The sequence below is a fragment of the Cucurbita pepo genome, chromosome 13 (assembly GCF_057944985.1).
Source record: "Cucurbita pepo subsp. pepo isolate OVF chromosome 13, ASM5794498v1, whole genome shotgun sequence".
Lineage (NCBI taxonomy): Eukaryota > Viridiplantae > Streptophyta > Magnoliopsida > Cucurbitales > Cucurbitaceae > Cucurbita > Cucurbita pepo.
Window position 1 is genome coordinate 4,544,840 of NC_141810.1, and position 21,604 is coordinate 4,566,443.

The window sequence follows — 21,604 nt, forward strand, 5'->3', positions numbered from 1 at the left end:
AATTATTAAGAGTTAGTATATTCTTGACCAAAGTAGCGATAATTAAAACACTATAGGAATAAAGAGTTATTCTAGGATTAGTGTTCCAGTCAAGAATGTCTTGGTTTAGTAAAGGAGTGATTGATTGCCCCTCGGTAGTAGTTACTCTGACTCACTAAAGTATCGTTGCAAATTACTTTTGGGTACATTATTACATTTGCTAAACTTGATTGGATTAAATAGGATTAAGTCAAATCACTAATAGAATTTTCTTTATATCACAGCATGACAAACTCAATAGTACAATTACTCGCTTCTGAGAAATTAGACGGGGACAATTACAACTTGAAAATCAAACCTAAACACAATACTTGTAATTGATGATTTAAGGTTTGTTTTAACTGAGGAACGTCCTCCAAACCCCAGCTCAAATGCAAACCGAACAGTTCGGGATGCATATGACAGATGGACAAAGGAAAATGACAAAACCCAAGTGTACATTTTAGCCAGCATATCTGATGTTTTGGCTAAGAAACACGATGTTATGGGTACAGCTAAAGAGATTATGGAATCCCTAAAAGGGATGTTTGGACAACCGTCTTTCTCCCTTAGACATGACGCCATAAAATACATTTATAACTGTCGTATGAAAGAAGGTGCCTCAGTTAGAGAACATGCCCTGGACATGATGGTCCATTTCAATGTGGCAGAAGTAAAAGGAGTTGTCATTAATGAGAAGAGTCAAGTCAATTTTACCATGGAGTCTCTTCCGAAGAGCTTCTTCTAGTTTCGCACAAATGCAATGATGAACAAGATAGAATATAACTTGATTGCTCTTCTCAATGAGCTACAGACTTATCAGTCCCTCTTAAAAAGCAAGGTTCAAACAGGAGAAGCAAACGTTGTTGTCTCTAAGAAATTACTACGAGGATCGTCCTCCAAAAATAAGTCTGGTCCTTCAACTTCTAAAAATGTTTTGATAAAAGAAGAAGGGTAAGGGGAAAAATAAGATTCCTACTGACCGCAAACACAAGGTTCAAAAAGCAGATAAAGGAAAATGTTTCAATTGACACGAAAACATGCACTGGAAGAGAAACTGCCCAAAATACCTTGCAGAGAAGAAAGCCGAAGAGACACAACAATGTAAATATGATTTACTAGTTGTAGAAATATGTTTAGTAGAGTATGATAACTCAACTTTGATACTAAATTCATGAGCCACTAATCATATTTGTCCTTTTTACCAGGAAACTAGCTCCTGGAGAATGCTTGCGGACGGCGAGATAACACTCAGGATTGGAACAGGAGAGAACAACTAAGCATGTAAAGTGGCCAGCTAAGCAAACATGTAAATCATTAGTAACAACTCTTTAATAAACTAAAATATCACCGCAAACATACTTAAACTGCATAAAACTCTTCCGCCTCCCCTATAAGGCTTATCTCTCCATGCAAACCGACTTCAACATAGAAATCAACATCCTAATCATGATAGAATAAGAAAAGAGAGGAAATGATTAAGAGTTATCAAGCTTTGTTGGTGTCCTTCAATGGAAGTCCCCCTCCTTTGAGCTCTCTCATCCACCTCTTTGCCTTAGTCTATCCTTCTCGGTTTTCTTTTCCTTCTCCTATCAACAGCTGCTGAATTAGGATTCTTCTTCCTTCTTGGTTTTCTTTTGCCTTCGGTGGACATTAAAGGATGTCAGATATATTTCTGGTCTCAAGAAGAACCTGATATGTATTGGTCAGTTGGATAGCATAGGTTATGCAACAAAGTTTGGGAAGAGTTCGTGGAAGATTGTGAAGGGTGCTATGGTGGTAGCACATGGCACAAAATCTAGAACCTTATACACCACTACAGGGTGTATGAAAATGGTTGCGGTTGCTGGAGTACTTCAAGTTCAAGTCTATGGCATAATAAACTTGGACATATGAGCGTCAAAGGAATGAAGATGCTGGTTGCAAATGGAGTTTTAGAAGGCCTAAAGTCTATTGACATAGGTCTTTCTGAGAGATGCGTTATGTGAAACAGAAACGAGTTAGCTTCTCAAAAGGCTGCCAGAGAATCAAAGAAAGTACGATTGGAAATGGTCCATGCAGACGTTTGGGAACCATCTCCAGTTTCATCACTTGGCGGATCAAAGTTCTAGGTCACCTTCATCAAGATTTCAGCAGGAAGGTATGGGTTTATTTCCTGAAACACAAAGTCAAATGTGTTTGTCACCTTCTAGAAGTGGAAGGCTGAAGTTGAAAATCACACCGGCTTGAAGATCAAATGATTGAGGTCTGACAGTGGAGGAGAATACGACAAGTCAGAGTTTATAACATTTTGTGCAGCGGAGGGAATTAGATTAATGAGGACAGTTCCTAGTAAGGCAAGAAAAAATGGTGTTGCAGAAAGAATGAACAGAACATTGAATGAGCGGGCAAGAAGCATGAGGATTCATTCTGGATTGCCAAAGACATTTTGGGCCGATGCTGTAAATAATGTAGCCTACTTGATGAATAGAGGACCGTCAGTACCCTTGAAGTTCAAGTTGCCGGAAGAAACTCACGTACTCTCACTTGAGAACTTTTGGTTGTACTGCGTATGTTCACGTCAATCCATAGAAAAGAGACAAGCTTGATGCTAAGGCTGTGAAGTGCTACTTCATAGGCTATGACTCTGACATGTTCGGGTACAAAGTTTGGGACGACAAGAATAGGAAAATCCTAATACATTGTGATGTAACCTTTGATGAAAAAGTCTTGTACGAGGACAAAGAGAAGAAAAACTTTGAGACCATGAAGCAAGTGGGAGTTGAGCTTGAGTCGCAGGAAAACTCTCCCAATGATGTTAGAGCAGAAGCTCGTGAAACTCCTAAGACCGTTACTGAAGAACCAGACGTAGAGCATGTTACACCTGAGCAGGTGTTGAGGAGATCACCCAAAGCTATCAGAGCACCAGATAGATATTCACCTTCATTACATTATTTCTCGTGGCTGACGAACGAGAACCAGAGTCCCTTGATGACGACCTACAGTTAGAGGATACAACCAAGTGGGAAAAAGCCATGGATGATAGGATGTCTAGGCCTCATAAATGCGTTGCTCTTTCATCTACTGAAGCTGAGTACGCGGAAATAGCTGAAGCTGGAAATGAGATGATATGGATGACAGACTATCTAGAAGAATTACGCAAGAAGCAGTGCAAGAAGATTCTTCAGGTAGATAGTTAGAGTGACAAGCAGTTGGTGAGGAACCCGGTCTATCATTCAAAGACAAAACACAGAAGGCGATACCATTTCACTCGGAGGTCAGTGGAAGATGGTGATGTGCTTGGAGAAGATAGAGGGTGTAAAGAATCCAGCAAACATGTTGACAAAATGTGTTGACGTTGGAAGGTTGAGGTTGTGCAAAGCCTCAATTGGTATGGTGTAGTGAAGATTGAGAATGAAATTCTTAGTTGGCTGGATCGGTCTACAAGTGGGAGATTGTTTAGATATGGAGCCTGATGCCCATTTACAGTAAATATTTACTAAAGATCTGGTAGAGATATATACGGTAGATATTTCGTAAAGATCCGGTAGAGATATATATGGTAGATATTTCGTAAAGATTTAGTAAAGCTTTATTTAGTAAACTGAAACGATATATACCCCATCAAGCAATGCTTTCAAGATGTACTTTTATTCATTCTCTGTATTCTGTTTTGGTGTACATACCTGAAAAGTCATCAATAAAACCTTTAGCCAACATTCCTCCTTGAATTTTCTCTCTCCTGTTCTTTGTGTTCGTCTTGATCGAGGATATGTGTTGTTGTGCGATTCTAACAATTACTTCAATAATAATTTTGTAATTTCTAATAACAGGGCTAAAAAATTATTTATAACCCTTCAACTACGTTCATGTATCCTCGCAATGGAACTAGAGTATTAAAGATAATTCCCTTCTCCCCTCTTCTTTCGAACAAGAGAACAATAAGAGAACAACTATGCATGTAAAGTGGCCAACTAAGCAAACATGTAAATCATTAGTAACAACTCTTTAATAAAATAAAATCACACCGTCAACATACTTAAACTACATAAAACTCTTCCGCCTCCCCTGTAAGGCTTAGCTCTCCATACAAAATGATTTCAACGTAGGAATCAACATCTTAATCGTGAGAGAATAAGAAAAGAGAGAAACTGATTAAGAGTTATCAAGCTTTGTTTCTGTCCTTCGATGGAAGTCCCCCTACTTTGAGCTCTCTCTCTCATCCACCTCTTTGCCTTAATCTATCCTTCTTGGTTTCCTTTTCCTTCTCCTATCAACAGCTGCTGAATTAGGGTTCTTCTTCCTTTTTGGTTTTCTATTCCGTTCGGTGGCCCTCTTCTCTTTAGGTAATCTTCCTGATAAGACAACCCTAATCCTCAGCCCGATGATCCAAGCTTTTGTTGAAGCAAGAACCCTTGAATCAAAGAAATCAACGCCAACTTATACAAAATTCGGATCAATCAAGAGATAAGGCTAGAATTAGATTACCCTCTTAAGATAAAAGCTATAGAAGCAAGATTTGGAATCTTCTTTTAAATTAAGTCAGTCCACAATAGAACTTGATGAATGCTTGATTGAATGGCTCAGATGCAAATCTACCACAAGAATTGCATGAAACTTAGAAATGGCAAAGATGATGCTCGAATTTCTAAGGGTAAAAGTCTCAATTTGAGATCAAAATTTCATTCATCCGAAATCTGCCTTTTGCATAATAATTTGTTGGTATTTAAGTCTTCCCACAAAAGAAACTTTCAATTCTTCAAATGCAACTAACATTTATCCCGATCCCCTTAAATATCCACAAAAGAATAAGTCAATTTGACCCATAACTTCCACCCTTTTGCGCATTACAAAAATTATAAAATTAAAAATAATAAATCGCAATTTATAGCAACTTCATCCGCTACTTCAACCGTGCAAATATTCACTTCTGAAGCTCCAAATGGTCCTTCCTCAACCGAATCAGCTTGTAACACATGAAATGATGGTTGAACCGAGCCTATCTAATTTTGTAGATGAAGAATGAATACTTGTTGACTCTTGTTAGCCTTGGATTCTGTAATAGGTCTAGTTGGAACATTTGGAACACCGTGATTCTTATCAAGAACCATAATATTCCTAGACCATATATGGTATCATGTGTGGTGATGATTCAGTGCTGCCATAAGGCCTTTGTTTCATAGACTAGTCTTTGGGTGGTCGAGAGATCATATAGATACATTATGAGATGAGAGAAACGAGTGCGACATGATGTTATAGTCCTACTTTAGAATTGTCATCTATTCTTTGGTATGTATGCACCCAGATAGGATCAAAACCATACCATCTACAGGGCATCAGTGTCGCTCAAATGTGGGTCGTGCCTCACCATGACATGCATGGATCACTATATTGTCGTGCCTCATCATGTGCATATACATGTATGTATCACGCAACACACACTTACACACATATAATAAATACATATATACATGCATAAATACATACATACCTATACATATACATAAACAGGCAGACAGACACACACACACACATATATATATGTGTGTGTGTGTGTATTATATTATGTATTTGTATATAGCACATATTTATACATTTTTATAATTTTCATCATTTTTATTTTTAAATGTGCAAAATTTACCATATATTCATTCTATATTCTTTTATTAAACAAGATTTGCCGAAAAATTTTAAAGATCCACTCAACCATAATTATTTATCGATAAAAAAAATAGTTAATTTCTATATTAGCTAATAGACTTCCAATTAAATAGTCTAGTTATTTTATAAGTAGTTTATTACAATTTTATTTTGATTTTTTATTTTTCATGTTTTAAACTTTAGCAATGGATCGATACATTATTCATTTTTTATTGAGAAAAATTTTTAATAAAGAAGAAATATAAAAGAAGAAATGGAGTTATACTTACCATGTTTGAAGAGATTTGAGCATATATTCAACTCAACTCATGTGCTGCAATTAGTGAAAAAATATATGATCGGATTAAAAGTCAATCAAATCAATATAGAAATATCATTTAAAACTAAACAAACAATTACTTTGGATTCAACATGTTTTAGACCTAATTTAATTTTTTAGATGGTAAACTTTTTCAATCCAATAAATCCTTATCAAATAATGAATTCGCCTAATCTAATATTAAAATATTCACCTTACGGTTGATTCGAGTTGTTCGAGTAATTTAATAAAAATTAATTGATAATTTGTTTTTAAATACCCATTTAGATGATGTGGTTCTTGGAGTAACTATTTTAACACTCTAATACACATAAAATAATTTTTAAAAAACAAACAACAAAAACAACATGCCAAATTTAAAAAGTTCTCACTACAGGTTATATTTTTCTAAACTGTGCTAATATTCTATGTAAATCCAACCATTTCATTTACAACCCAAAATTTAACCCTTGAAATAATAACAATAATAGTAATAAATCCCTTTCCTATTTTTGATTCCTAAATTATCCTATAAAATCGTTTGTCCCCCAATCTAAAAATCATAAACTCGCAAACAAAATTCATCATGGATCTTCCTCCAAAACTCACAAAACTCAATGTAATGTTTCTTCTTCTTTCTCTTTGAATTTCATTTTCTTTTTCTTTGTTTTCTTTCCATTGATCTTGTGGGCCTCGCTTGTTCTTCTACTTTCATTGGTTTTTGTCTGGAATCACTTCAAATGATTGTGGGTTTTTGTTCAAAACCCCGAATGGTTTATTGAAGAACTTTTTTTCCCGTGGATCCTTACTATTCTCGATCAAATTCAAAAATGTAACCAACAAAAAGAGATTGAATCATCTTTGATTTTTTTCGGTAGGTTACAGCAGCGAGAATCTCGGTCGTGATCGTACTGGCATTGGTGAGCTTAGCCACCGTGGACGCTATGAATCCGCGTCTAAGTTCGAACTCCCTGGAATTTCAGGCGATCAATTGTCGGAAACACTCAGCGTTGTTAACGGAGTTTGGCGGCGTCGGCGACGGAGTAACTTCAAATACTCACGCGTTCCGAAAAGCGATTGAACATCTCAGCACAATGGCGGCAGATGGCGGAGCTCAATTGGTCGTGCCGCCGGGAAAATGGCTGACCGGAAGTTTTAATCTGACTAGCCATTTCACACTTTTTATCGATAAAGAAGCTAAAATTCTTGCATCCCAGGTTCGACCTATCGAGTATTTTATTTTTATAAACCTAACACCTTTGGGAGTGGTGATTTGAATTTTAATCTTTAATCCAAAATAAATGAGTTAGATTTGTTCCTCATAATTTAATTTAATGGTGCAGAATGAATCAGAATGGCCACTCGTGAAAGTTCTCCCATCTTATGGGAGGGGAAGAGATGCTCCTGGTGGACGGTACAGCAGCCTCATCTTTGGAACTAATCTCACCGATGTGGTTATCACGGGTGATTATTTTTTCTTACCTTTTACTATTCTAATTTTTTTTAAATGGATTGCAAAATTATAACACGCTTCCGTGCTATCAGAATTAAATAAAAAAGAACTAAGGTAACTGAAAACATAAAAAGAACTTTTATAGAAAATAAAGTTGGGTCGGTGACATGGTGTAGGTAACAACGGTACAATCGACGGGCAGGGATCTTCTTGGTGGGAAAAGTTTAAGAAAGGGGAGCTCAAGGTAACACGGCCATATGTGATCGAGATCATGTACTCTGATCAAATCCAGATCTCGAATCTCACTTTGATCAACTCACCTTCTTGGTTCGTCCATCCGATTTATAGCAGGTTTGGCTATTTCGCTTCCGTCCCATTATCCTTGTATTTTAGGATTATGCTTCGAAAAAAGTATACCATTCAAATTCCTCCCGACCAAAAAGAATTTTTAATTATATATCATAATATGGGTGAAAATGCAGAAATGTGATTATCCAAGGGCTCACCATCTTGGCTCCAGTCACCGTACCCAACACCGACGGAATCAATCCAGGTTCCCTTCTTCTTCTCCTTTAAAACCTTAGGGTTATTTTCTTCCTCAATCCCTCTCCCTAAATCTCCGTTCAATTTATCAGATTCTTGTTCCAACACTCGAATCGAAGACTGCTACATTGTCTCCGGTGACGATTGCATCGCCATCAAGAGCGGATGGGACCAATACGGTATCAAGTTCGGAATGCCGACCGAGGACCTCGTCATTCGCCGCCTCACTTGCATCTCACCAGATTCTGCAGGTATTGCCCTTGGCAGCGAAATGTCCGGCGGAATCCGCAACGTCAGGATCGAAAACGTTACAGCAATCAACACACAGTCTGCCGTCAGAATCAAAACCGCTCGCGGACGAGGCGGTTTCGTCAAGGACATTTTCGTCCGAAGAATGTTTCTATCCACGATGAAATACGTCTTCTGGATAACTGGAGACTACAAATCGCATGCGGATGACAAGTTCGATCCCTCGGCATTGCCATTGATTAAGAACATTAATTACAGAGACGTGGTGGCCGAGAATGTTAATATGTCGGCTAATTTGGCAGGGATTTCAGGAGATCCATTCACGGATATTTGTGTTTCAAATGTGAAGATTGGATTGTCGGCGACGCCTAAAAAGTTGCAGTGGAACTGTACGAACATTGAGGGATTTAGTAGCGATGTGGATCCGCCGCCATGTGCTCCGCTGGCTAAGGCAGCGAAAAGCGGTGGATGTGACTTTCCCGAGGATCAGCTGCCGATTGAGAATGTTCAGTTGAAGTCATGCTCGGTTGAAATTCCTACCTTCTCGTAAAGACTTTGTTTTTTTTCTTTTTTTTAATTCTATGGAATAAATGATAATGAAAAATTTAATGAACATATAGATAAATTAAGAAGTTTTTAAATTTGAAACTAACCTATTTCAACTAGATTTGTAATATATCACTAAACAATAACTAATTGTGACTCAAAACCATCAAAATAATACTCTAAAATTGAAAAAAAAAAAAAGAATAAAACTTCTTATATCCAAATATGTATGGATTTAAGACGCCTTATATTTCGTATCATAGTCAAGTTATGCCTCTTTATAGACCATTGCGATGAACGTGGATCGAACACGTGACCTTCAGATCTTCAGTCTAACGCTCTCCCAACTAAGCTATCCCCGCTATTTGCTAATGTAAAAATGCATAAGTAGAGTTATCCCCGCTACAAAGTTTAAATCATTACGAAATATTTCACAAATGAAACATTCCCTAGATTGCACAGTCAAGTTAGGACTCTCGACACCATTGCGGTGAACATGGATCAAACACATAACACCTTCAAATCTTCAGTCTAACGCTCTCCCAACTAAGCTATCCCCGCTATTTTAACATAATAAAAATGCATAAGTAGAGCTATCTCTTCTATTTAATCACCGCTATTAGTTGAGTTTTGCTTAACTTGACAATTGATTACAAATCAAAATTAATATGTGTAACTTTCTATCAAAGTTTAAATCGCAAATAAATATTCACTCATTAATTGATGAAATAGTCTAATTAAGACACCGGTTCAAATGAGGTGAACGTGAATCAAACACGTGACCTTTAGATCTTTAGTCTAACGCTCTCCCAACTGAGGTATCCCCACCATAAGAGAACGGTAAGTGACAAAGCCCAACGAAGTTTAGAGTTGTTATGTCTTGTGCGGCTTAGATTGATTGTTATTATATGGATTGTTATATGGATGTTGTTGTTTGTTGTCATGCCTATTGATTACGAAAATAATTACTTTGGTATCGCATATGTGCATGTTATGATTTTTTAATGAAATAAATGTGATAAGGGTTACACCCTTTGTGTATCGGGTAACCAGCCACCATTGGTCACATGGGTGATTGATGAAATTTATAAACGTGGTAAGGGTTACACGTTGTGTGTATAGTGTAGCCAACCACTATTGGTCACTAAGCATTGGATGCTGAAAGCTATTCTAGGTGAGTAGATTACATGCTATGTGTTATGAGTAATCAACCACCAAGGTCCCTTCGTTTTGATTGATGAAACTATACGATGGTTTGCTTGTCTAACCACACTAGGGGAGTTAATGAGTTTTTTTGTACTTACCCTATTTTCAAATGATTTTCAAGTAAGGTTGTAGCATGGGAGTGACTGATGACTCGTGAATGTATAGAGAAAAATGGTGTAAAATTCACAAGAATACATGTAAATATACAATATCACAAATAGTAAATAACAAGTATATTGTCGTTTCGATAGAGAGCCTATTTTTTTGTTCCTTTCGTTGCTGGAAATTAAGTGAGTTTTTGGTCTTATTCAAATGGATGGGGGTGAACTTAAACTAATTAAAAAAATTTGAATGAGAGTATCAATTGTTCTCGAACGACGAAGAACAGTTAAGGAAGCTTTGGCTAGAACTGATAAAATAGACAGGTTGTTGAATTTTGTGGTGGCTTTTAGCTCATTTTAACTGATTTGCAAACCCACGGTGCACTTTCAAGGGTCATGTAGGGTGATTACTTCCATAATAGTTTTGTAATCTCTCATAACAGGGCTAAAAAATTTATTCATAACCCTTCGACTATGTTTAAATATCCTCGCAATGGAACTAGAGTATTAAAGATAATTTCCTTGCTCCCCTCTTCTTTCGATCAAGAGAACAATAAGAGAACAACTAAGCATGTAAAGTGGCCAACTAAGCAAACATGTAAATCATTAGTAACAACTCTTTAATAAACTAAAATCACACCGCAAACATACTTAAACTGCATAAAACTCTTCCGCCTCCCCTATAAGGCTTCTCTCTCCATACAAACCGATTTCAACATAGAAATCAACATCCTAATCATGATAGAATAAGAAAAGAGAGGAAATGATTAAGAGTTATCAAGCTTTGTTGGTGTCCTTCAATGGAAGTCCCCCTCCTTTGAGCTCTCTCATCCACCTCTTTGCCTTAGTCTATCCTTCTCGGTTTTCTTTTCCTTCTCCTATCAACAGCTGCTGAATTAGGATTCTTCTTCCTTCTTGGTTTTCTTTTGCCTTCGGTAGACATTAAAGGATGTCAGATATATTTCTGGTCTCAAGAAGAACCTGATATGTATTGGTCAGTTGGATAGCATAGGTTATGCAACAAAGTTTGGGAAGAGTTCGTGGAAGATTGTGAAGGGTGCTATGGTGGTAGCACATGGCACAAAATCTAGAACCTTATACACCACTACAGGGTGTATGAAAATGGCTGCGGTTGCTGGAGTGCTTCAAGTTCAAGTCTATGGCATAATAAACTTGGACATATGAGCGTCAAAGGAATGAAGATGCTGGTTGCAAATGGAGTTTTAGAAGGCCTAAAGTCTGTTGACATAGGTCTTTCTGAGAGATGCGTTATGTGAAACAGAAACGAGTTAGCTTCTCAAAGGCTGCCAGAGAATCAAAGAAAGTACGATTGGAAATGGTCCATGCAGACGATTGGGGACCATCTCCAGTTTCATCACTTGGCAGATCAAAGTTCTAGGTCACCTTCATCGAGATTTCAGCAGGAAGGTATGGGTTTATTTCCTGAAACACAAAGTCAAATGTGTTTGTCACCTTCTAGAAGTGGAAGGCTGAAGTTGAAAATCACACCGGCTTGAAGATCAAATGATTGAGGTCTGACAGTGGAGAAGAGTACGACAAGTCAGAGTTTATAACATTTTGTGCAGCGGAGGGAATTAGATTAATGAGGACAGTTCCTGGTAAGGCAAGAAAAAATGGTGTTGCAGAAAGAATGAACAGAACATTGAATGAGCGGGCAAGAAGCATGAGGATTCATTCTGGATTGCCAAAGACATTATGGGCCGATGCTGTAAATAATGCAGCCTACTTGATGAATAGAGGACCGTCAGTACCCTTGAAGTTCAAGTTGCCGGAAGGAACTCACGTACTCTCACTTGAGAACTTTTGGTTGTACTGCGTATGTTCACGTCAATCCATAGAAAAGAGACAAGCTTGATGCTAAGGCTGTGAAGTGCTACTTCACAGGCTATGACTCTGACATGTTCGGGTACAAATTTTGGGACGACAAGAATAGGAAAATCCTAAGACATTGGAACGTAACCTTTGATGAAAAAGTCCTGTACGAGGTCAAAGAGAAGATAAACTTTGAGACCATGAAGCAAGTGGGAGTTGAGCTTGAGTCGCAGGAAAACTCACCCAATGATGTTAGAGCAGAAGCTCGTGAAACTCCTAAGACCGTTACTGAAGAACCAGACGTAGAGCAAGTTACACCTGAGCAGGTGTTGAGGAGATCACCCAAAGCTATCAGAGCACCAGATAGATATTCACCTTCATTACATTATTTCTCGTGGCTGACGAAGGAGAACCAGAGTCCCTTGATGACGACCTACATTTTGAGGATACAACCAAGTGGGAAAAAGCCATGGATGATAGGATGTCTAGGCCTGAGAAATGCGTTGCTCTTTCATCTACTGAAGCTGAGTACGCGGAAATAGCTGAAGCTGGAAATGAGATGATATGGATGACAGACTATCTAGAAGAATTACGCAAGAAGCAGTGCAAGAAGATTCTTCAGGTACATAGTCAGAGTGACAAGCAGTTGGTGAGGGAACCCGAGGTCTATCATTCAAAGACAAAACACAGAAGGCGATACCATTTCACTCGGAGGTCAGTGGAAGATGGTGATGTGTTTGGAGAAGATAGAGGGTGTAAATAATCCAGCAAACATGTTGACAAAATGTGTTGACGTTGGAAGGTTGAGGTTGTGCAAAGCCTCAATTGGTATGGTGCAGTGAAGATTGAGAATGAAATTCTTAGTTGGCTGGATCGGTCTACAAGTGAGAGATTGTTGAGATATGGAGCCTGATGCCCATTTACAGTAAATATTTACTAAAGATCTGGTAGAGATATATATGGTAGATATTTCGTAAAGATCCATATGGTAGATATTTCGTAAAGATCCGGTAGAGATATATATGGTAGATATTTCTTAAAGATTTAGTAAAGCTTTATTTAGTAAACTGAAACGATATATACCCCATCAAGCAATGCTTTCAAGATGTACTTTTATTCATTCTCTGTATTCTGTTTTGGTGTACATACCTGAAAGTCATCAATAAAACCTTTAGCCAACATTTCTCCTTGAATTTTCTCTCTCCTGTTCTTTGTGTTCGTCTAGATCGAGTATATGTGTTGTTGTGCGATTCTAACAATTACTTCAATAATAATTTTGTAATTTCTAATAACAGGGCTAAAAAATTATTTATAACCCTTCAACTACGTTCATGTATCCTCGCAATGGAACTAGAGTATTAAAGATAATTCCCTTCTCCCCTCTTCTTTCGAACAAGAGAACAATAAGAGAACAACTATGCATGTAAAGTGGCCAACTAAGCAAACATGTAAATCATTAGTAACAACTCTTTAATAAAATAAAATCACACCGTCAACATACTTAAACTACATAAAACTCTTCCGCCTCCCCTGTAAGGCTTAGCTCTCCATACAAAATGATTTCAATGTAGGAATCAACATCTTAATCGTGATAGAATAAGAAAAGAGAGAAACTGATTAAGAGTCATCAAGCTTTGTTTCTGTCCTTCGATGGAAGTCCCCCTACATTGAGCTCTCTCATCCACCTCTTTGCCTTAATCTATCCTTCTTGGTTTCCTTTTCCTTCTCCTATCAACAGCTGCTGAATTAGGGTTCTTCTTCCTTTTTGGTTTTCTATTCCGTTCGGTGGCCCTCTTCTCTTTAGGTAATCTTCCTGATAAGACAACCCTAATCCTCAGCCCGATGATCCAAGCTTTTGTTGAAGCAAGAACCCTTGAATCAAAGAAATCAACGCCAACTTATACAAAATTCGGATCAATCAAGAGATAAGGCTAGAATTAGATTACCCTCTTAAGATAAAAGATATAGAAGCAAGATTTGGAATCTTGTTTTAAATTAAGTCAGTCCACAATAGAACTTGATGAATGCTTGATTGAATGGCTCAGATGCAAATCTACCACAAGAATTGCATGAAACTTAGAAATGGCAAAGATGATGCTCGAATTTCTAAGGGTAAAAGTCTCAATTTGAGATCAAAATTTCATTCATCCGAAATCTGCCTTTTGCATAATAATTTGTTGGTATTTAAGTCTTCCCACAAAAGAAACTTTCAATTCTTCAAATGCCACTAACATTTATCCCGATCCCCTTAAATATCCACAAAAGAAGAAGTCAATTTGACCCATAACTTCCACCCTTTTGCGGATTACAAAAATTATAAAATTAAAAATAATAAATCGCAATTTATAGCAACTTCATCCGCTACTTCAACCGTGCAAATATTCACTTCTGAAGCTCCAAATGGTCCTTCCTCAACCGAATCAGCTTGTAACACATGAAATGATGGTTGAACCGAGCCTATCTAATTTTGTAGATGAAGAATGAATACTTGTTGACTCTTGTTAGCCTTGGATTCTGTAATAGGTCTAGTTGGAACATTTGGAACACCGTGATTCTTATCAAGAACCATAATATTCCTAGACCATATATGGTATCATGTGTGGTGATGATTCAGTGCTGCCATAAGGCCTTTGTTTCATAGACTAGTCTTTGGGTGGTCATATAGATACATTATGAGATGAGAGAAACGAGTGCGACATGATGTTATAGTCCTACTTTAGAATTGTCATCTATTCTTTGGTATGTATGCACCCAGATAGGATCAAAACCATACCATCTACAAGGCATCAGTGTCGCTCAAACGTAGGTCGTGCCTCATCATGTGCATATACATGTATGTATCACGCAACACACACTTACACACATATAATAAATACATATATACATGCATAAATACATACATACCTATACATATACATAAACAGACAGACAGACACACACACACACATATATATATATATATGTGTGTGTGTATTATATTATGTATTTGTATATAGCACATATTTATACATTTTTATAATTTTCATCATTTTTATTCTTAAATGTGCAAAATTTACCATATATTCATTCTATATTCTTTTATTAAACAAGATTTGCCGAAAAATTTTAAAGATCCACTCAACCATAATTATTTATCGATAAAAAAAATAGTTAATTTCTATATTAGCTAATAGACTTCCAATTAAATAGTCTAGTAATTTTATAAGTAGTTTATTACAACTTTATTTTGATTTTTTATTTTTCATGTTTTAAACTTTATCAATGGATCGATACATTATTCATTTTTTATTGAGAAAAATTCTTAATAAAGAAGAAATATAAAAGAAGAAATGGAGTTATACTTACCATGTTTGAAGAGATTTGAGCGTATATTCAACTCAGCAATTAGTGAAAAAATATATGATCGGATTAAAAGTCAATCAAATCAATATAGAAATATCATTTAAAACTAAACAAACAATTACTTTGGATTCAACATGTTTTAGACCTAATTTAATTTTTTAGATGGTAAACTTTTTCAATCCAATAAATCCTTATCAAATAATGAATTCGCCTAATCTAATATTAAAATATTCACCTTACGGTTGATTCGAGTTGTTCGAGTAATTTAATAAAAATTAATAGATAATTTGTTTTTAAATACCCATTTAGATGACGTGGTTCTTGGAGTAACTATTTTAACACTCTAATACACATAAAATAATTTTTAAAAAACAAACAACAAGAACAAGATGCCAAATTTAAAAAGTTCTCACTACAGGTTATATTTTTCTAAACAGTCTGGTTGTGCTAATATTCTATGTAAATCCAACCATTTCATTTACAACCCAAAATTTAACCCTTCAAATAATAACAATAATAGTAATAAATCTCTTTCCTATTTTTGATTCCTAAATTATCCTATAAAATCGTTTGTCCCCCAATCTAAAAATCATAAACTCGCAAACAAAATTCATCATGGATCTTCCTCCAAAACTCACAAAACTCAATGTAATGTTTCTTCTTCTTTCTCTTTGAATTTCATTTTCTTTTTCTTTGTTTTCTTTCCATTGATCTTGTGGGCCTCGCTTGTTCTTCTACTTTCATTGGTTTTTGTCTGGAATCACTTCAAATGATTGTGGGTTTTTGTTCAAAACCCCGAATGGTTTATTGAAGAACTTTTTTTCCCGTGGATCCTTACTATTCTCGATCAAATTCGAAAATGTAACCAACAAAAAGAGATTGAATCATCTTTGATTTTTTTCGGTAGGTTACAGCAGCGAGAATCTCGGTCGTGATCGTACTGGCATTGGTGAGCTTAGCCACCGTGGACGCTATGAATCCGCGTCTAAGTTCGAACTCCCTGGAATTTCGGGCGATCAATTGTCGGAAACACTCAGCGTTGTTAACGGAGTTTGGCGGCGTCGGCGACGGAGTAACTTCAAATACTCACGCGTTCCGAAAAGCGATTGAACATCTCAGCACAATGGCGGCAGATGGCGGAGCTCAATTGGTCGTGCCGCCGGGAAAATGGCTGACCGGAAGTTTTAATCTGACTAGCCATTTCACACTTTTTATCGATAAAGAAGCTAAAATTCTTGCATCCCAGGTTCGACCTATCGAGTATTTTATTTTTATAAACCTAACACCTTTGGGAGTGGTGATTTGAATTTTAATCTTTAATCCAAAATAAATGAGTTAGATTTGTTCCTCATAATTTAATTTAATGGTGCAGAATGAATCAGAATGGCCACTCGTGAAAGTTCTCCCATCTTATGGGAGGGGAAGAGATGCTCCTGGTGGACGGTACAGCAGCCTCATCTTTGGAACTAATCTCACCAATGTGGTTATCACGGGTGATTATTTTTTCTTACCTTTTAACCTTCTAATTTTTTTTAAATGGATTGCAAAATTATAACACGCTTCCGTGCTATCAGAATTAAATAAAAAAGAACTAAGGTAACTGAAAACATAAAAAGAACTTTTATAGAAAATAAAGTTGGGTCGGTGACATGGTGTAGGTAACAACGGTACAATCGACGGGCAGGGATCTTCTTGGTGGGAAAAGTTTAAGAAAGGGGAGCTCAAGGTAACACGGCCATATGTGATCGAGATCATGTACTCTGATCAAATCCAGATCTCGAATCTCACTTTGATCAACTCACCTTCTTGGTTCGTCCATCCGATTTATAGCAGGTTTGGCTATTTCGCTTCCGTCCCATTATCCTTGTATTTTAGGATTATGCTTCGAAAAAAGTATACCATTCAAATTCCTCCCGACCAAAAAGAATTTTTAATTATATATCGTAATATGGGTGAAAATGCAGAAATGTGATTATCCAAGGGCTCACCATCTTGGCTCCAGTCACCGTACCCAACACCGACGGAATCAATCCAGGTTCCCTTCTTCTTCTCCTTTAAAACCTTAGGGTTATTTTCTTCCTCAATCCCTCTCCCTAAATCTCCGTTCAATTTATCAGATTCTTGTTCCAACACTCGAATCGAAGACTGCTACATTGTCTCCGGTGACGATTGCATCGCCATCAAGAGCGGATGGGACCAATACGGTATCAAGTTCGGAATGCCGACCGAGGACCTCGTCATTCGCCGCCTCACTTGCATCTCACCAGATTCTGCAGGTATTGCCCTTGGCAGCGAAATGTCCGGCGGAATCCGCAACGTCAGGATCGAAAACGTTACAGCAATCAACACACAGTCTGCCGTCAGAATCAAAACCGCTCGCGGACGAGGCGGTTTCGTCAAGGACATTTTCGTCCGAAGAATGTTTCTATCCACGATGAAATACGTCTTCTGGATAACTGGAGACTACAAATCGCATGCGGATGACAAGTTCGATCCCTCGGCATTGCCATTGATTAAGAACATTAATTACAGAGACGTGGTGGCCGAGAATGTTAATATGTCGGCTAATTTGGCAGGGATTTCAGGAGATCCATTCACGGATATTTGTGTTTCAAATGTGAAGATTGGATTGTCGGCGACGCCTAAAAAGTTGCAGTGGAACTGTACGAACATTGAGGGATTTAGTAGCGATGTGGATCCGCCGCCATGTGCTCCGCTGGCTAAGGCAGCGAAAAGCGGTGGATGTGACTTTCCCGAGGATCAGCTACCGATTGAGAATGTTCAGTTGAAGTCATGCTCGGTTGAAATTCCTACCTTCTCGTAAAGACTTTGTTTTTTTTTTTTTTTTTTTAATTCTATGGAATAAATGATAATGAAAAATTTAATGAACATATAGATAAATTGAGAAGTTTTTAAATTTGAAACTAACCTATTTCAACTAGATTTGTAATATATCACTAAACAATAACTAATTGTAACTCAAAACCATCAAAATAATAATCTAAAATTGAAAAAAATAGAATAAAAACAATTCTTATATATCCAAATATGTATGGATCCACCATGAAGTTTTTATATGGTATGATTTAAGACGCCTTCTATTTCGTATCATAGTCAAGTTATGCCTCTTTATAGACCATTGCGGTGAACATGGATCGAACACGTGACCTTCAGATCTTCAGTCTGACGCTCTCCCAACTGAGCTATCCCTGCTATTTGCTAATGTAAAAATGCATAAGTAGAATTATCCCCGCTACAAAGTTTAAATCATTTCGAAATATTTCACAAATGAAACATTCCCGAGATTGCACAGTCAAGTTAGGACTCTCGACACCATTGCGATGAACATGGATCAAACACATAACACCTTCAAATCTTCAGTCTAACGCTCTCCCAACTAAGCTATCCCCGCTATTTTAACATAATAAAAATGCATAAGTAGAGCTATCTCTTCTATTTAATCACCGCTAATTAGTTGAGTTATACTTAACTTGACAATTGATTACAATCAAAATTAATATGTGTAACTTTCTATCAAAGTTTAAATCGCAAATAAATATTCACTCATTAATAGATGAAATAGTCTAATTAAGACTCCGGTTCAAATGCGGTGAACGTGAATCAAACACGTGACCTTTAGATCTTTAGTCTAACGCTCTCCCAACTGAGCTATCCCCACCATAAGAGAACGGTAAGTGACAAAGCCCAACGAAGTTTAGAGTTGTTATGTCTTGTGCGGCTTAGATTGATTGTTATTATATGGATTGTTATATGGATTGTTATATGGATGTTGTTGTTTGTTGTCATGCCTATTGATTACGAAAATAATTACTTTGGTATCGCATTTGTGCATGTTATGATTTTTGAATGAAATAAATGTGATAAAGGTTACACCCTTTGTGTATCGGGTAACCAGCCACCATTGGTCACATGGGTGATTGATGAAATTTATAAACGTGGTAAGGGTTACACGTTGTGTGCATTGGATGCTGAAAGCTATTCTAGGTGAGTAGATTACATGCTATGTGTTATGAGTAATCAACCACCAAGGTTCTTTCATTTTGTTTGATGAAACTATACGATGGTTTGCTTGTCGAACCACACTAGGGGAGTTAATGAGTTTTTTCGTACTTACCCTATTTTCAAATGATTTTCAAGTAAGGTTGTAGCATGGTAGTGACTGATGACTCGTGAATGTATAGAGAAAAATGGTGTAAAATTCACAAGAATACATGAAAATATACAATATCACAAATAGTAAATAATAAGTATATTGTCGTTTCGACAGAGAGCCTATTTTTTTTGTTCCTTTCCTTGCTGGAAATTAAGTGAGTTTTTGGTCTTATTCAAATGGATGGGGTGAACTTAAACTAATTAAAAAAATTTGATTGAGAGTATCAATTGTTCTCGAACAACGAAGAACAGCTAGAAAAATTAAGGAAGTTTTGGCTAGAACTAATAAAATAGACAGGTTGTTGAATTTTGTGGTGGCTTTTAGCTCATTTTAACTTATTTGCAAACCCACGACGCACATTCAACGGTCATGTAGGGTGATTACTTCCATAATAGTTTTGTAATCTTTTATAAGAGGGCGAAAAAATTTATTCATAACCCTTCGACAATGTTTAAATATCCTCGCAACGGAACTATAGTATTAAAGATAATTTTCTTGCTCCCCTCTTCTTTCCATCAAGAGAACAATAAGAGAACAACTAAGCAAACATGTAAATCATTAGTGACAACTCTTTAATAAACTAAAATCACTCCGCAAACATACTTAAACTGCATAAAACTCTTCCGCCTCTCCTATAAGGCTTATCTCTCCATACAAACCGATTTCAACATAGAAATCAACATCCTAATCATGATAGAATAAGAAAATAGAGGAAATGATTAAGAGTTATCAAGCTTTGTTGGTGTTTTAATTTTCAATTGTTTTGTTTTAAAGACTTTTTATTAAACATTAAGTCTATGACAATGTTTTATGAATATATTTCAAATGATTATTTCCGCACAAAATGGTTACGTTACATATACGGTAACGATTTTAGGTTTATAAAAATCTACCGTTGTGACATTTTGGATGTTGGGCTAGCTTACAAGTGTGCAAACAAGAAAGTTTAGTACTTGAAAGCATGTAAAACGGTGAAATTCCAGCAAGTTTACAAAGAGTTTGAATGGAAGATGTGATGAGGATCAAGCCTGATTTGTTTTCCTTCTTGGCTTAATGTGCTCTCAATCCTTGAATGTCGAGACCTACACACTACCAACACCATTCGAGAAATGAACCAGCTCTAGAAATGTGCCAAAGTGCTAACATTTTGGTGTTGTAGTGTAGTTTCGATAAGTAGTGTGTTGAGAAAGACATCAATCTTTTTTAAGTATTGAACAGGACTTCGAAATTTCTTTTGAATTCAGGTCCTTGCAAAATGTGAGCTCTCATGAGAAAGTTAGGTGCCCTACTAAAAAGTCTTCCTATGGTATATGATGGAGTGTAACAGCCCTATATTACTACTAACCTAAAGTTGTTACCGTCATCATAACATACTCTCTTGTGCGGAAATAAACATTTAAAACTTCATCATAAAACATTGTTATGGACTTACATGTTCGAAACCATATTTAAAACAACATAACGAAATATTAAAAAAAAAAATAAACATTAAAGGTAAAAACACCCTACACTAATCTAAAATCTAAGAAATGAAATACCACTTATCATATGCAAGTGTCATGGTCTTTACATGTGATATCGTCGTCAACCGTATAGGGGTGCCTTATCTTTATCTGAAATAGAATTAGCACACAACTTGAGTATTTTAAGAAATACTCGGTAAGTTACCCCACTATTGGGGTCAGGAAATGCAAACACATGCAACTTATGATTTGGGACCTATCGTTAAAACCATCATAGAGGTGGCCTTCCGTCCGGACAAAATTGGATGTGTAGTATTTCTTTACACATAACCCACACATGCGAGCGTGAGTTCCCAGGCGGTTCTCACCCCCTAGTCCCATCATAGTCAGGCTAGTTGTCCGTAGCCGAATGTCCGGAGGTTAGCAAACTTTCGAGTATCATGCGAGACATGATGCTCATCATCATCATCATATTGTATGTGTCCGTACTCATCATCATAAATGGGAAAGTAACCCGATGTATATGAATACACAGTATGCATGAGGTCCCTATAGTTTCATCTTTAAATTATTCTTATGACACAACCTTATACATCATTCACACATTACCCTAGGTAACATGCATGCATTGACCTTCATACATTCATCGTCATTAACATCAATTAGGGTTGTGTCTTAAAAAAGACGTCATCGTAATGTATCATGACATTTATTTAATACATGCACTTCATCTTAAGT

At 36.7% G+C, this 21,604-nt stretch overlaps 2 protein-coding genes and 3 non-coding genes across 5 annotated transcripts; 2 read left to right on the forward strand and 3 right to left on the reverse strand.

The window, feature by feature from the left end:
• The first annotated feature begins 6,794 nt into the window (after window positions 1–6,794).
• LOC147789699 (putative polygalacturonase) lies at window positions 6,795–8,753 on the forward strand. Its single transcript, XM_087117024.1, has 5 exons — window positions 6,795–7,173; window positions 7,300–7,420; window positions 7,586–7,760; window positions 7,892–7,962; window positions 8,045–8,753. Exons 1-5 carry the CDS (start codon window positions 6,901–6,903, stop codon window positions 8,749–8,751), a joined length of 1,347 nt encoding a protein of 448 aa, XP_086973150.1. The 5' UTR covers window positions 6,795–6,900; the 3' UTR covers window positions 8,752–8,753.
• A 283-nt stretch (window positions 8,754–9,036) lies between these two features.
• Window positions 9,037–9,109, reverse strand: TRNAF-GAA (transfer RNA phenylalanine (anticodon GAA)). The gene has a single exon. It is a non-coding gene; the product is annotated as a tRNA-Phe (tRNA).
• Window positions 9,110–11,397: 2,288 nt separating this feature from the next.
• Window positions 11,398–18,053, forward strand: LOC147789701 (putative polygalacturonase). Its single transcript, XM_087116945.1, has 8 exons — window positions 11,398–11,482; window positions 11,797–11,858; window positions 11,914–12,213; window positions 16,137–16,475; window positions 16,602–16,722; window positions 16,888–17,062; window positions 17,194–17,264; window positions 17,347–18,053. Exons 1-8 carry the CDS (start codon window positions 11,398–11,400, stop codon window positions 18,051–18,053), a joined length of 1,860 nt encoding a protein of 619 aa, XP_086973071.1.
• Window positions 18,054–18,369: 316 nt separating this feature from the next.
• TRNAF-GAA (transfer RNA phenylalanine (anticodon GAA)) lies at window positions 18,370–18,442 on the reverse strand. The gene has a single exon. It is a non-coding gene; the product is annotated as a tRNA-Phe (tRNA).
• Window positions 18,443–18,835: 393 nt separating this feature from the next.
• TRNAF-AAA (transfer RNA phenylalanine (anticodon AAA)) lies at window positions 18,836–18,908 on the reverse strand. The gene has a single exon. It is a non-coding gene; the product is annotated as a tRNA-Phe (tRNA).
• Window positions 18,909–21,604: the final 2,696 nt, after the last annotated feature.

Coding starts and splice junctions, on each gene's coding strand:
- LOC147789699 (XM_087117024.1), top strand. CDS start 6,901: ATGAATCCGCGTCTAAGTTCGAACTCCCTGGAATTTCAGGCGATCAAT. Junction 7,761..7,891: donor GTCCATCCGATTTATAGCAG/GTTTGGCTATTT, acceptor GTGAAAATGCAG/AAATGTGATTATCCAAGGGC. Junction 7,963..8,044: donor CACCGACGGAATCAATCCAG/GTTCCCTTCTTC, acceptor TCAATTTATCAG/ATTCTTGTTCCAACACTCGA.
- LOC147789701 (XM_087116945.1), top strand. CDS start 11,398: ATGCAGACGATTGGGGACCATCTCCAGTTTCATCACTTGGCAGATCAA. Junction 11,483..11,796: donor ATCGAGATTTCAGCAGGAAG/GTATGGGTTTAT, acceptor TAAATAATGCAG/CCTACTTGATGAATAGAGGA. Junction 16,476..16,601: donor CTAAAATTCTTGCATCCCAG/GTTCGACCTATC, acceptor TTAATGGTGCAG/AATGAATCAGAATGGCCACT.